At 38.4% G+C, this 16,789-nt stretch overlaps 1 protein-coding gene across 1 annotated transcript in view; it reads left to right on the forward strand.

Annotated features, from left to right (window-relative positions):
- LOC149321949 (slit homolog 3 protein-like) overlaps positions 1–16,789 on the forward strand; it is a 602,937-nt gene that overhangs the window by 395,415 nt on the left and 190,733 nt on the right. Inside the window, exons 10-12 of the mRNA XM_089520445.1 lie at positions 5,483–5,554; positions 10,326–10,397; positions 15,068–15,139. Coding sequence (XP_089376571.1) covers positions 5,483–5,554; positions 10,326–10,397; positions 15,068–15,139 — 216 coding nt within the window. The remainder of the gene's footprint in view (positions 1–5,482; positions 5,555–10,325; positions 10,398–15,067; positions 15,140–16,789) is intronic.

Genomic DNA, 16,789 nt, shown 5'->3' on the forward strand with positions numbered 1-16,789 from the left:
AGGTTGGTAATTTGACAGATCTCATCCGGCAGGCCATTCCATAAACTGGGAGCGATCGCAGAAAAGCTTCTTGAATCTCCTAGATGATATGGGTTGTGCTGAAAAGTAACTTTTGACACAATAGTCAAAGTTCTTTTTCCAAACTCTAACCACTCTGTTAACACACTGAAAGTCATGAAGCCAGTAAGAATCAGAAACACAGAAGTTTAGGGGAACAATTATGTTTTCAGAAAACAGCATATCACAAGGAGCTCATCCAGTGTTTCATTCTGACTAGATATGGTAGAAGGCAATTCAGTGTTTTGATCCCTCTGTAGTTAATAAATCACAAGGCAGGGCAACACTGTATAAAACTTCAAATGAGCAACTATGGAAAGCTAGAGATGAATTAAAACTTTCTTGAAGTGAAAAATCCTTTAATCTCCCTATCCTAGAGACTAGGCCTCCCTGTGCACTCAGGCAGACTTAGGCTGCATCCAGATTGCAGAAATAATCCAGGTTGAAACCCCTTTGCCATGACTCAGTGCTATGGAATTCTGGTAATTGTAGTTTGTTGTGGCACCAGAGCTCTCTGACAGGGAAGGCTAAATGTCTCACAAAATGACAATTCCCAGAATTCCCTAGCATTGAGCCATGGCAGATAAAGTACTGTCAGACTGGATTATTTCGGATAAAGCCATAATGAAACAGAAGCTATTTGATTCTTTCGTGTCACGCAAAATCATGCAGAGGTTCCAGCCCACTAATCTTTTGTTCACCATTAATCAATCTTCAGTCAGTAGTCTTGCTTGTGGATGGCTTTTTTTTCCTGTCACCAAGCTGGAGCCATGACACTAAGATGGCTTTAAATGCACAGTCTATATAATGCAAAAGCTTTGCTTTTCTTCTCAACAAGCAGTTTAAGGCCTAGGTCATCACTTCTTGTTTATCTGAACTGCAAGGGCACCCTTTACTTGAAAATGAAAAACTGAATAATAGTTCATCCCCAGTTTCTAATCTGAAGCTTTCTCAGTAGGTGCAATTTTCATGGAAAGATCCTTAGTGTAGTATATACCAACCTCAAAAGATAAATGTAAGGTAGAATGTTGTGCTTAAGCTTGAGTTCTATGCAAAATGGATGACAAGACCACAGGTAGCATGTTATTCATTATAGCACATGTTTTTAGTAAGGGGTTTGACATTAGGAACTAAACTGATTGACAGGTGAAAGCTGTGGTTTGAGGCTAAACACGTCCAATTGTATTTCACATAAGATATTCTAGCACCCTGCAGTGTCAGCTGAAACGAAATATATGAGTAGAAGGTACACATTACAGAAAACGGATACCTCAGTTTTGAGGATTTAGTGAGGATTTAAAAACATGTGGAAATACTCGTGGCAGGGTACGTTCTCCTTAGGATGTTCAATTTTTCAATAGTGACAACAGTAACAATGGACAATGATGCTCAATGATCAATGATGCATCAATAATGCATCTTTGTAGTGTGTAGCCCAACATTTAGGAATCATGATAAATGTTTTGTAGAATCAGTGGAAGAACCTTGCTTCCATGGCAAACTCTAATATCTCAACCTCCCAAGATCTACGTTAGTGAACTATTTCTAGATTGTGAGATGTACCATCCTGGTATTGTTAATACTAATCCATTCAAGGGAATTGTTTAGGCACTCTGGGTGTATCTGCACCACATAATTACAGATGTTGATGCCACTCTAATTGTCATGACTCTGTCCTATGGAATCTTGGGATTTGTAGTTTGATGAGCCACTTAGAATTCTCTGTGGACAGCCAGGAGCAGTAGATGGAGGTCAGCTTAATTTTTGCCAATGCTCTCTTCTCCCATTGGTGCTCGATGCTTCATTCTTTACATGAAATTACATGAAATTCTTCAGATGAAGTTGCTACCCAATATTTATTACATGTCACATGACAGATTATATTCTGCTACATTACTGTAAAGCAGCTGGATCAAGGTTAAGGCAGGAAAGAATTCACTGTATGTCCATCATTGAGCTACTGACAGAGTGTACACTTTTACAACTGAATAACTGATTTTCTGTCTTACCTTAATCAGTTAACAAACACATGCAAAACTGAGTACTGCAATATGATGGCATGGCAGGATCTCATGTAGTAATTTGAAATACAATGCACCCTTACTTTATGTGGGGGATCCATTCCGGACTCCCCCGCATAAAGCATATTCCGTCTATGCTCAAGCCCCATTTAAATGAATGGGACTCGTGCACACAGTGACGTGACAGCTCATGTGCACCATTGTTCCCTATGGGACGCGCCACCCCTTCTCCCTGCATGACTTTCAGCGTATGACGCGGGCGCACTATAGCATAAATACATTAACATAGAACTGGAAGAAAACTCTCATTTGGCATAATTCTAGTACTATGTCTATCACTGTACACACACAGAGTAGTGAGTTGAGTGTTTGACTGGGACACTGGGAGACCAGAGTTCAAATCCTTGCTTGGCCATGGAAACCCACTGGGCAGCCTTGGGAAAGTCACACTCTCAGAAGATGGAAAGGACAAACCCACTCTAAACAAATTATGCTCAGAAAAACCCTTAGGATCATCATAAGTCAGAAATGACTTGAAGGCACACAGTACAAATAGTAGATATGGGTCACATATATTACTTGCATTCAGAAAACTGCTGCTTCTCTTGGGCAGCAGGAATTCATTCATTGCTTTATAACAAAAGTTTTAAATTATAGTTCATGCTTCTTGAATATTATATAATTTGCACATGTTCACTTCATACATCCCTTATTTTTTCCCTCAGAAACTTTGAGTCTGATAGATTGGAAGCTGAATAACCCACCCATTCTTTACTCCTTTTCTTTATTGTGACTTCTTTATTATTACTGTTTCCTCACTCACCCCTAGTATGATATTACTCCTCCCTTGTATCTGAGTACTCTAAGAGTCATTCTCCAGCATGTGCTTAGTTCTAGCTTGTTAAGATATTCCACACAGAAGAAATAGTCACTTGTTTCTCTGAAAAATAGTCACATGTTGTGGACAAAGTGGATAGGTTCCCCGCCCCCCCCCCCCAAATCTGAAACAGGAGACTTAAATTCAAGTGGGTGGGATAGAAGGATGAAACATAGTGTCACATCATAGCCTTGAGCCTCTTACACTGAGGGAGATTGCATTCATTCCAACACAGGATTGGTTAGTGCTGGGTTTATGCATGAATTTAATAAAATATAGCTTGGGAGCCCAGGTTAAGAGGGACTACTAAATGGAAAGAGAACTAAACTATTGTCAGGTGTTACATAATTGTTAGGGTAATCGAGAATTTTTGCCAATGACACGGGGCATTTAAAGTTGATTTAGCTTAAGCCTTAATTCAGTCCTGGTAGTAGTTCACACATTGATGCATATTGCCTGATACCTTATTACTTAAAGGTCAGTATATGGGATGTGTGAGTTCCTTATGAAAATGTCATGCTTGACATTGCCTCAAGTTATTTGTATTATTTGTGGCTGCCTCAGACAATACTTTCCAATGTAAAACATTTGTTCTTTCTGTGGCAGTTTGTGTTTATGGGCCATCCACTCACAGAAATCATCAAATGATGGTTTTAATCCCTATCGGGGACGTAGCCGGGGAGGGGTGTCCATGGGGACCCCCCCTTCCATTAGATACGTTAGATTCCACCGTACCCAAGCCTCATTATAATGGTGGCACCTAGTCTGGACCCCCCCTTCCCAAAATTCTGGTTACATCCCTGTCCCTATGTATTCAATCTGTGTCTAGGTTGCCATCTGTTCATGCAAACCAGAAAGGCACAACTAGTTTGTTTCTACCTGTGCTGTAAATGTATGCATGGTTTTAAAGCAGGGATGAGGTCTGACCTGAAAATAGACATAGTAATGTTGTTAATAGAATACATTCTTAGCTCAAATTTTTCACTTACCAATTAGCCACTCATCCATCCATCTCATTCCAAGTCCCTAGCTTAATTATTTATCTCTGTTATAGATAGACTTGGCAAACCATTAGGCAGGTGTAGCTAATGTTGTTGGCAGAGATATTGTTCAGAATGGGGAAATCCAGCAAACTGTTCTTATTCGCAGGCTGGGGAAGAAGTGAGCCCTTTTCAGCAATAAAAAAGCTACTTGTGACCTAAAATTGATGTGAATGTCTTAACCAATCTGAGTAGATATTCTTTTTCAAGGCAAATAAATTTGCTGCTCCCAATAATGTGATCGGGATTTAGAAAAGCTATATTGGATATTCTTCTCTCTGCCACCCCTTCTTAGTGCTGTCTTAACATAGTCTTCATGTATCAGCTGAGTAGATTATGAAAAGTACTGAACCTTGAGACTGATGAGGACACATTTCCAGGTCCCTGTTCTTTGAAAGAAGAGTATTGTCACCCTTAAGTGCATCTTTTTAGTCATTGCTGTTTTCAGCTATTTTGTTAAGTGTCTAGTCTGGACAGCCAAATCCTTTAAAAAACAAACAAAACCAAAGCCAAAGCATATAGAGACTTGTTACTTAATGCCACATCATGTTCAGTAAAATACCTCTGAATCCTTCAGGCTGTTCTGAGCTCTCTCTAGGCTTGGCTCTTTTATTAGAGAGAGTGAAGGAAATTGCTCTTGTCCTTTCACCTGAACAGTTGTTGAAGCCTTAAAAATAAAGCTCCCAGAGGGCAAAGAATCTGTTTCCTAGCAGAACAAAACAAATAATAGAATTGTAGCACTTGAAGGTACCTTCAAGGGCATCTTTTCAGAAAAAAGATGTCTACTTCACAGTACCCAGACTTCTCCCAAGTAGTCTGTATAAAATTGTAGAATATAGTCTAGGCCATTCTTGTTTATGAGAGAGATAAAGAAAAAGAGCCATTCTGGATGTTTCTTCGTTTTGTTGGCTTGTATTCCAGCAAGGCTTCTTTTATTTTTAACAGAAAATTAGTATTTGATTTGTGATCCACATTAATCCTTTATTATGAGCTTGGGGATGTGTTTACCCCCCTTTCCCCAGTTTTAGATTGCCTGTTAATATTTTTTTCTAAGGAATGCTTTTTGTGGCTGCTCTACTTTTGCTGAAGCTTTTGAAATGTTGTGATGCCAATTTAGAACCAATGTGGTGTAGTGGTTGGACTAGGGCTCTGGGAGACCAGGGTACGAATCCCTGTTCAATCAAGAAAACCCATTAGGTGACCTTGAACAAGTCACACTCTCTCAGCCTCAAAGGATGGCAACGACAAACCCTCTCTGAACAAGTCTTGCCAAGAAAACCCCATGATAACTCCACCGTAGAACTGCCATAAGTTAGAAATGACTTGAACCAATTTAACATGGTTTTTTGTTATGCTTTTTTAAATATTATCTTGTGAAAGGGTTTAGCCTGGAAATGTACCTTGTAGTCTGAAAAAGAAATAAATGCTAACAGTTGATACTTTTGCCTTTGCCATTATGATATTTGTGTTTATCATTCTCTTTGTAGCCGCTTGGAGCAGAACTCCATCAAAAGTATTCCTCCAGGTGCTTTCTCTCAGTACAAGAAACTTAAAAGAATGTAAGTATCTTAAGCATTCAAGTATAGAAAATACTGTTAATGTTTGCAGTTAATGTAGCTGCAGCCCACTGAGCACTGATGAAGGGTGAAAAATTGCTAGTTCAGAGCAGCATGTATCATATGAAGGAAAAGGCACCACATGCACACATTACAGTAATGAACACTGAAAGGCATTATTGTGCATGTTCTTCTAGATGTCATTTTCAGTATAAATATTAATTCATTAATTCCTTTTATATCCTATCTTTTTCCCAGTGCAGAATGCAAGAGAGTTTATAACATGGATTAAGACAGAACATAACTGAAAAGCAATCACTTACAATATTAAACTACAATTATGAAATGTATAAATTATCCTATTAAAACTAGACACTGAATTCATGATATTTAAACTACTAAACAATTAGGTCTATTTTAAATATAACAAAAGAGTGGGAGGTGAGGTACAGCACCGCACCTTCTTTAAAAGATGCTTTCACAACAAAGCCTGGTTCAATTGGGCCTCATTCCCACTTACAAATAAATCGCTTTGCAATCCAAATCAATGGATCGCTTCGACAGCGGAATGTGGTTCACACTACATTTGCCCTGATCACTTTTTCTCATTGTAAATAACCCACTTTTTGTTCACATTGACTAATGATTTGATTCAAAATGTTCCCTCTTCTGTGGGGGTTTTTTAAGCTGTTCATCATGGCAATTGCATTTACATATTTCCGTCAATGCCCATATTCCATGAAATTCCAAAAATTTCAAGAATGAGGAAAAGTCCCCTATTTTTTTAATGAGTGGTTCTAAATTGCGTTGTGGACCCTTTGTGTGGTCAGCAAAATAAATAAATAAATGGTGCTTGACCAAGAGAGAGAGGGAGGGTCAAAGAGTGGTGGTGGGCAGACACAGATAAGGTTTTTTTTAAAAAAATTGCCTGACCGCACTACTGAGGACACTCCCAACTGGATGAGTGCTGATCACATCATCTGCAACTAATTCTAATCCACATCTTGTTCACACTTGCGGTGAATCGATTTGTGGCAAAAGATATGGGGGGAAAAAGTGTCACATTAAATGGGTCTAGCATGGTGGCCCCCTAGCGAAACCACTTCAGCAATTCAGTTCAGGTGTGAACAAGGGTCATTTAAACCACTTCAAACTGGTTACCAAACCAGTTTATAACATAGTGGGAATGAGGCCTTAGAATGCTCTTTGCTGGTGGTGGGAGGAAAGCAGAGAGAGGGGATCTCTGAGGAACGATCCCTTTTTCATGAAATTTAAGTAGGTACAGTTGCTTAGAGCAGCGCTACACAAAGCAGTGGTCTCTTGACTGGAACTGAACCCTGAACCGTTGGCTGCTGATCCCTGGCAGGAAAGAAAGAAACAATTGTACTCAGTGGACACAAATTTAGTGCAGTCTCTGGCACACTGGGGAAAAAATAACTTCTGGTTCCTTTAATCTACCCTGAGAATCAGTGGCTTAGATGACAACTAATAAGAAAATTTCCTATGCACATGTGGAGTAAATGTATTAATGTCTGACACTCAGTTGGTATGGTGAGGTCCACATGAATTTCATAGTATATAATATACGCAGAGAGGTATGTTTATGTGTGTTGTGTGTATGTCTATAAATGTATCAATATCTCTAGATCTGTATGTCCACACAAGAAAGAAATAGAAACAAGAACTTCAATGTTTAATTGTTATCTGCATGGAAACATAGCCTCAGTAGTAGGCTGTTGGCTGGACATGACAATGTGATTGTCCATGAGTTTTCTCTTGCAGTGCCCCACTCCCCCCCCCCCACACTCAGACATGTGTGATATGTCTTCTGAATGTTTCCCCCCTAGGTTTACCCATATATAACATGTCAGAAAGCTAATCCATGACAGCACTAGTGACATTTTTGACATGTAAAATCATCACCAATATCTCCTCAGCCTGTGCCTTTTTATACTTCCAGATAGAGAATCCTACAAAGTTTTGAGTGCAATTACCTCTTACTTTATATAGCATTTTGTGAAATGAGAGTCTGTGCCTTCTGGTAGCCGATCTGAAAGAATTAAAGAAAGGAATACCCCTTTATTCTAAAAAGAGAGGGGGAAATGTTTTACATATAGTTAGTTAGTTATTTCCCGCCTTTCTCCCAAGCTTGACTCAGTAAATGAATACTATCATTTTATGTGGTTCTTGTTGGTTACTTGTTGAGAACTAGTAAAGCAGAATGGAAGCTTCAGTGCACAGACTCCCCATGCCTTTTCTAGTGAACATTCAAATCTGGGATGTAGATTCACCACTCTGCCACTGTCAGGTATTCCTCTCCAAGGGAATAGGAAAGCTAGAATAAACCACAACATAAGATACTATAACATACTAATTCTGTCTAAATAACATTTCTTTTAAGGTCCTGGTTGTTAATAGATGCAATTTCTTGGGTATTGTATAGTATCCTATGTTGTGGTTTGTTTTTGCATGATGATAAAACATTAATGACAACTAGATTATTTTATGTCATATGAATATCAATCAACTCACTTTAATACATATGTTTTGTTGGAGGAAATACCCCCAGGTACTTATTTCAGCTTATTTGAAAATTAATTTTAACAAACTAAGACAGCTCTTGTAAGAATAATTTTCTTGATGTGGTAATTGCATACTTTTATGTTTGATGGGAAATCGCTTTAATTTTTAAGTAAATAAAGTGAGCTGTGGGTTCTCTTTAATATCTATGCCAGCTTTAGACTGGGAAACATTCAGCAACTTCAATATAATTACTTTGAATTTATGTCAGTAGTAAAAGAAAGCAAAACATGGCTATATTTATGTTCAGAAAACTACTAGGAGAAAGTTGTAGAAGGTTATTAGCAGGCCTACTGATGTTTCATTTGGTTTGAAAGCAGTAATATGAAGCTGATGGTTGTAGAAAAAGTTCCAGAAGTCACAGTGCTATTTTTTAATGAAGGAAATGTAACGAATCTGGTACATCATTACCTGGGAGTAGGTCTCACCAGACAGATTGGGGCTTACTTAGCAAACATGGATACGGTTTTGCTGGACGTCTGGGAAAAGATCTGTGGACTTAAGCTATTTTGACCAGCATCTATGGTCATTTTCTAAAATTTCAAATCAAAATCCATTTTTTAACATTTTAATGTGGAGGATCCCAATTTATCATTAAGAGTGCTGCCTGTAATTCGTATTATATCACACAAATAAGTGTTCATGAATCTGTGCTATTCCTCAGATCATCTGTTGGGCATGTGCAAGTTAACCTACTGAGCCATTGGTTTAGAAGGATGTTAGATGTGATTGAAGAATTCTCAAAAGACCTACAGTGCTATTCCTTCACTCTTGCATTTTCCAACATGGCAGTACTGTTCATACTCATAAAGCTGTTCCATGTCAAAACAGCAGGATGGCAGTTTCATGAAATGCCTCAAGATGGACTTGTCTGGTTTTAAAAATAGAAAAAAGCTTTTAATAATTTAAATTCTAAAAAAGAAGGTATGAAATATTGAAAATGTGGTAAGTGCATATTTAAAGCTGGTCAGAGATGCTGGGGGCTGTGTCAAAAGTATGCTGCTGGTTTGAAAGCTGCTGAATGTATGTGGTGTCAGCTTTCTGACAAGAAATCTGGCCAGTACATAAGCTACTGCTATAAATGTCTGGTGGTAAGTTTTGAAGATTGTTTTTTAAATAAGTTTTATAGGTTCCCCAAGAATAAATGCTACAAAATAAATGTAGAGTGAAAAGTAGCTATCTGTCTTTGTTTCTAGTTGCAAATTTGAAAATCCAGGTTACAGCTGGGCAAATGCTTTAAATAGAGCATTTTTGCAAAACGTGAGCCATCAAAAAAAAAAGCACCTTAAGAGTTTGAATCCATTTTGAATAATGCCTAAAATGTTTTCACCATTGAAATGATGGCAAGGGGAGGGGGTTAATTAATATCTGTATGCTTCCCAGGAGAAGAGAGGACTAGAAAACCCAAGTAAAAGTGAGGTGGAGTAATGGGTGAAGATCTGTATATTAGAAGGCCTCTTTGGAAGACTGACCTCTTGTATAGGAGTCTTGTTAGGTCTGGGCCTAGCCTCCTAGTACTGAGGAAGAGGGAGTGAGTCATAGTATAGCATTGCTAGTGTTCATCATCATCCTTATTAAATTATTTTATTTATTTTTCTGCACAAGTTCTCAGGGTGGGTATGGAGTACTCTCCATTTTCCCCACCTATATTCAAACTGTCATTCAGAACAATCACATGAGAATTGACTCCCAGGTAAGTCTATCTAGGACTGTAGCTTTATTGTGTTGGTATATGACATAATATGTGTGTAAATGGCATTGCAGTATAATAACTGGATTCACTGAAATCAGATTTTCCTTTTCCGTTAAAAATGATCTGAGGGAACCATGTGTATAATTATGAAACAGAATTTACTATATGAGGGAAGGTTCTTGTGGTCCTCTTATTGGAGCAGTGTTTTATAAGGTTTAATGATTTTAGTGAACTGTTTATGAAGGTCAGGATAGCTGCATGGGCTTTAATTAAGATGCAGCTGATGCCATCAACACATATCAAATTGGTGCTTATGGTATCATATTCACCACCTTTGCAGTGAATCAGCATCTTTTCCTATCCACAGAATTAAGAACATTAAGTGTATCTGGCATGGGTGCTACTGTTATCTAAAAATAAATTGTTTAGAAAAGCTTGAGGCACTTTAGTAAATTGTGTTTTCATTGGCACCATGTCTTCTTCCCTTGTGTATCCTTGCAGCGATATCAGCAAGAATCAAATATCGGATATTGCATCAGATGCTTTTCATGGCTTGAAATCTCTCACCTCACTGTAAGTAGAGGGTAACCTTGAAAGGGTGGTTTGCAGAGAGTCTTAAAAATAAATAGGTCAAGGATTGGCTTGTGATGCATTCCTTTTCCCTGTGCAATTGTCTCCTTGAGTGAAGAACCTAATCTTCCTTAAATTGGAAATTGATCAGAACTGAAGGTGCCATTGTTTATGTAATTCTAGATTCCTTGTCTAGATGAACACCCCATGAAAGTTAATTATTTAGGTCTTTAAAACATGAGTACAGACAATGTGTATTTCTTTTACTTGATATCCCAAGCCATGTTGGTAGTATCAATACTGAATATAGCATTCCACAAGAATGTCTTGCTGAATTTAGCCTAGAAATTAAATTATTTTAAAAAGAAAGCAGATTAGCAAATTATATTTGCAAATTATAGGCCTTGGTCATAGGAATCACAGTTACAAAATGCTTGATGATGATGTTTTAGATAAATTGAAAAAAATGTAATATGCAACAATAAAGCAAATCTGCACATCTTGGCAAACTTTTCATAACTATCACAATGCATATAGAATGCACGTCATTCCCTCTGAAAACACTGGATCACTGGCACATTTTGCATTCAATGAAACTGAGTATGTGCCATAGGATTCAACTTGGCAAAAAAACTTAATATCCTTTGGATCGCTGCTTGAAACATCACAAACACAATGAAAGGCAGCCTACACTGATAAGCCTAAATGGAGTAGAACAGTAGTTTTCATCAAAGTGTGGCAGACATATATGACATACCTTTATGAAAATTTAAGGGTAAATGTTTCATCCTCTTCAGTGCAGGTGTGGCCAGTATTGCCAGAAAATTACAAGTTTTTGGGATGCTTTGCCAAAAGGCTATTGGCTGAGCAGAACTAAATAATAAACTAAATCCAACATTATGCCAGCAGCAACATCAGAATATCTTTTCCTTCCCTTCCTCTAAGCAACTGCCACCAAAAACCAACTCAGGGGGATTTTGTATCTCTCCAGAGCCTATTGTAGAAGTGCATAGTGATGTCCCTTTCCCATCCTTGTGAAATTCTGCTGTTTCATTTGCAAGTCCAGCCTGAGATATCAGAGTTTATTATTTATTATTTTCAAATTCAGCTGTGGAGTTGTCAGAGGTGATTGAATGTGCCACCAAAATCAGTGTTGTTTTCATTTGGCTCAGAAGCCAAATTGTCATCCCCATTAAAGGGAGGATGTCTAGTCCAGATGAAGAGGGAGGAGTGTTGAGGATGAACAAAGATACTTCATACTGTCCTTCTTGTTACCTTGTGAAACATCTGTTCCTTACTCAAGGCTGCACTTTCCCTCTTCTAAAGGGATGCTAAAGAAATCATCCTGTAAATTTGATGTGTACTTCATGTCTGAACCCTGTGCTTTTACCAAAGTAACCATAAAAGAGCCTTAAGCTACTTTGTAAGACTTCAAAAGCTTTTGAAGGCTTTGAGTTACTTACAAAGTCAAATGAAAAGATACTGATAGCCCAGTTGCCAGTTTTGTTGGATTTTTTGCCTAGTGTTTCAATACTTCTAGGCTCCCATGTAGCAGGTACGTTTTTCAGTTCCTTTTTTTATAACTGTTTGGTATGCAAAACAGAATTTTAGCTGTCAGCTACTCTAAAAAGAATCCTTATATCTCTGACTTGAATGTGATGATGTGTTTGTTGAAACAAATTGGTCACTGCCTAAATTTTGTGATTTAAAATTATTGCTAAAATGGTTGTGCTGAAATATAATGGCAACAATAAAATGAAATAAACATATGTTACTATGTTACCATCCTTGGAAAATACAGTATCTTTTTACAAGCAACACATACTTCTTTTTCCCCTTTTGGTCACACACTTACTGAAATGGTACTGTAATTTTATCTGTTAACAATATGCCCTTTCAGAGTGGCTTGGGATCCTGTCATATTTGTAAACAGAGATTTCTTCCACTCAGACACAAGCGCTCCGGTCACATTGCAGAATTAATGCAGTTTGAGACCACTTTAACTGTTGTGTCTATCTGCAGACCCTGGTTTCCAGTCAAAACTGGTGCCAGGGGATGGGTGACTTTCCAGAGCATCTTTTCTGTTAGTAGAAATAACAGCAGCAAGATGCACAGCAAGTCATGGCATGTTTAATGCAATTGCTAAATGATCATAGTAACACTATCAATCAAAAAAGGCAGTATAAAAACACTATAGATGATAACATGGCAAGAATGGATAAATGTGAGATCTTATTGATTACTTTTGATGGTATAACATAAGCTTTTCAAGAAATATCTAAATTTAGTTGCTTTTTGCTGTAGTATTTCAGCCATGGAGGCTAAAGATCTAATTTGCAAGTACAATTGGCCCTCCATATTCTGATCTCCCTGAATTCCAGTCCAACACTCAGACCACTATATCACACTGGCTGGAGAAGTTTATAACCATTTTCAAATCATAAAATGAAGTCTGTTATGAAATGCTGATGGAGGAAAAGACTGGTCTCCAAGCATTAATATCCAGCAAATCTCAGATATATGCCAACTACCATTTACATTTTCTAGTCACTGTTCCCTGGCCTTGGTTCAGCATGAAATGGGCTGTAAGTGGGGAGGAGAGAGAGAAAGATCACCATTTTGGGAATCATACAATTCAAAGTATATCCGGGTTGCCATGTTGACCACATAGTAAAGTACAATAACATCCAAAATCCACAAACCAGTGATGGACAAAATACATGGCAAAGCTCCACTGGCTTCATCATCGGGCAACGGTGTTAAAAATCATACAGGAGGGGGGAAATTGATGATGTTGGTCACAGGCCAGAGCTTTGAAAGCTTGTGACATGTATTTTGTGTTGATCTAATAAAGCTTTCACTGTTTTGTGGGTATTGGATGTTATTGTACAATTGAGTATATCATCTTTTTGTTTTCTGATTCTGAAGCCCAGTTTCTTTAGTCTCTGCTCTCCAGTGGTGGGTATATGAAGTTTCAAATGAAAAAAAGAGCAGAGCTGTCTCTCCTGGGAATTCTTGTTTAGAAACAGGGATCCTAAAGCAAATGGGTTAAATCCTATTGATAGTCCCAAATAACATAAAACCACTGGATGAATGGAATTTTCAAATCATAATTTGTATAAGTATCATTGACTCAGTGGGTCAATTTAAATTGGATTATGAACTAGATTTAGGTCTATGTTTCTGTTTGAAGTGTATAATTTATTTATTATTATTAACCTTTATTTATGAAGCGCTGTAAATTTACACAGCGCTGTACATGCAATCTTTTTTAGTTAGACGGATCCCTGCCCTCGGGCTTACAATCTAAAAAGACATGACACAGAAGGAGAAGGGAGTGGTGGAGGGAAAGGATAAGAGGTTCAGCAGTTCCTCTCTACCTCCAAGGCCTGGACCAAGGCAGATGGACTGGAGGGAGGGCTTGGCTTCATAATGGATGGTTAGTCATTTTCCAGGGAAAATACACACTCTCAAGTAGGATAATGCATATACAGTACATAGCAATACAGGAAATGGTTTGATAAACAGGCACCAAAAGAACATCAAATAGTAAGCGACAATTATGCAATGCCTGGGAAGGCTTCTCTGAACAGGATGGTTTTCAACTCCGTTTTGAAGCTGGTTAAAGAAGTGATGGCTCTTGCTTGTGGGGGAAGAAGGTTCCAGGAGTGAGGGGCAGCAAGTGAAAAGGGGTGAATCTGGGATGGGGCAGAGGAAATCCTGGGCTGGGACAGCAGACCTTGACTACCAGAATGGAGGGCCCTGGTGGGAAGGTGAGGAGAAAGAAGGTCTGATAAGTAAGGAGGGGCCAGTCCATGGAGGGCTTTAAATGTCGACAGCAGGAGCTTATACTGAATGCGGAAAGGGAGGGGGAGCCAGTGAAGGGATGCCAACACAGGAGAGAGGTGGTCAGCGCGGTGGGTGGAAGTGATAATGCGTGCAGCTGAATGCTGAACAGAGATTAAAGGACGGAGGTGAGAAAGAGGAAGCCCAGCCAGGAGGACGTTACAGTAATCAACTCGTGAGATCACTAGGGCATGGACCAGGATCTTGGCAGTAGAGGCGGAGAGATATGGTCGGATTTTGGCAGTATTGTACAAAAAGAATCTGCAAGCCTTGGCTGTGGTCTGGATCTGAGGAATACACGACAGAGAAGAGTCAAAGATAAAACCAAGACTGCGGGCTTGCTGGACTGGTTGAATAGAAATGTTGTCCACAGAGACAGAAAAGGAGAGTTGAAGGGTGGGCTTAGGAGGAAAGACAAGAAGCTGTGTCTTGGACATGTTGAGCTTCAAACGCTGATGGCGCATCCACTGCGAGACAGCTGTGAGGCAAGACGAAACTTGCTGTTCAAGCCTTGGAGACATAACAAACTTTAAACATTTTGCACTGTACAGTACCCAGAAGTTAAAACATTTAGTGTTTGAGAAGAAATATTACAAGCAAAATGAGTACTGATACATTATCCATTGTATGCAAAGATTTTCAAAACAAAAGATTCAGTCAAGGCATTTATTTATATACCATGTTGTTATTGTTGCAGTGATACCTAGATTTTTAAATGAGCTACCCCTCCATTTGGCAAAGATGGTCAGTTCAATTAATAGACTTAATCAGAATACTGTTTATAACGTCTTTGTATACCATTTATTTTGCTTCTTCATATTTTGCAGAGTGCTCTACGGAAATAAGATCACAGAGATTCCAAAAGGCCTTTTTGATGGACTTATGTCTCTGCAGTTGCTGTGAGTATTATAATTGCTTTTTAAATTTTTTGATCAAGATTTATAGGTATTTGAATTCCTAAGATCAGTAAGGTAAATACTGACTTATATTGTAGACTGAAAAATTCCTATGTGTGAATTTAAGCCTCCAATTCCAGTTTGAGAGAAGCATCATGTGAATGTCAGACTCCATCACTATATTCATGATGCAGCTTTAGAAACAGCAGCATATTATTTGATAGTTTATCAATCCATTTTGTTGTTGTTAGTTGCCATCGACTTTAACTTGCACTGACTCTGCGAATGAGACCTCCAAGTCACCCTGTTACCAACAGCCCTGCTCAGGTCTAGCAAACTGAAGGCCAATGGATCCATTTCCTATTAGTTTATGTCTAGGTTGAAATATTTACTAAATCAGTTAAATAAAATCTCAAGCAGCAACCATCCTCTTCTCCCCTGTCCCTGCCTCCAGCTCTTCACATCGACTGAAAATTCACCCCCAAGGGTTCTGCCCATATTTTGAGTGAGTCAGGCTGTTTCATTAGAGCAGTGCTGGATTTAGGCACTAGCTAAATAAGTGATACTTTAGGGTCTGAGATTTCAAAAAATATTAAACTCTTAAATTCTACATATTTATAAGAATAATACATGTGGAAGGGTAATGCTGCAGAAGCTCTTAAACCTACACAATTTGGGGCCTTAGTATGTGTCAATCCAGCCCTGGCTGAATGGGAATTACACCTTCCCACTTCTGCTGACAAAACTGCTTCCAATAATAATAATAATAATAATAATAATAATAATAATAATATTCCAGCCCCCCCCATAAAGCAAAAAAAAAAAAAAAAAAAAAAAGGACCTCAGGGCCCATTTGTATGAACGGGGTGCACTCCTGCGCAGTGCAGACGCACACCCCATTCATTCTATGGGGTCTTGCCATCCACGTGACCTTGAGTCCATGTATGGCAAGCCTGCGTATGGCATGGGTGCATTGTAACACATTTGGTCATTCTGGCTGATACCCTGCAATTCATATAAAAATGGGTATTTCATTTAAAGTTGCAGGTAAGTCTATATAAGAATTTCATATATAAAACTGTAGTGCAGGGGATCTATCTAATTTGACTAATAGGTGGGCAAATGTATGCAGTTAAATCTTTGAATAAACTTGTTTCGAGGACTGTGGATGGCTAAATCATGAATGCTGAATTCCCACCAGGAAACAAAATACAAATTTGATTCACACTTTGGTTGGATGTAAAGGCATCAGGCTCAGATGTATCCTTATATTGAATTGGTTCTGGATTTTAGAATAGTTTCCTATAATTGAGGCTGAAGGCTCCAATATCAGAGCATGGGAACAGAATAAATCTGTTCTGCCTTTTAGTCCAAACTTTAAAGGACATATCAAGATGCTGGATGTATTTTGAGGCTCGGGTTTAGTACTTTTGCTGTCTTTTTAAAAAAATCATACTGTAACGCAGAGGAGATACACCATTCCATTGACATGGAAGCCAGCAGCTGTTACTGTTTTCCAGCACAGGGCAGCATTAGTCCCTAAATGATCACTGGATACTTTAGATTTATGCCAAAGCTAAACTAATTTGCTCAGACAAATAAAAGTAAGTGTTTTCTTTTGTTTATTTAGCCAAATATTTATATTCCATCCAG

The sequence above is a fragment of the Sceloporus occidentalis genome, unplaced genomic scaffold (assembly GCF_023333645.1).
Source record: "Sceloporus occidentalis isolate IW3139 unplaced genomic scaffold, rSceOcc1.0.p SCAF_1, whole genome shotgun sequence".
In the NCBI taxonomy this organism is placed as follows: Eukaryota; Metazoa; Chordata; class Lepidosauria; order Squamata; family Phrynosomatidae; genus Sceloporus; species Sceloporus occidentalis.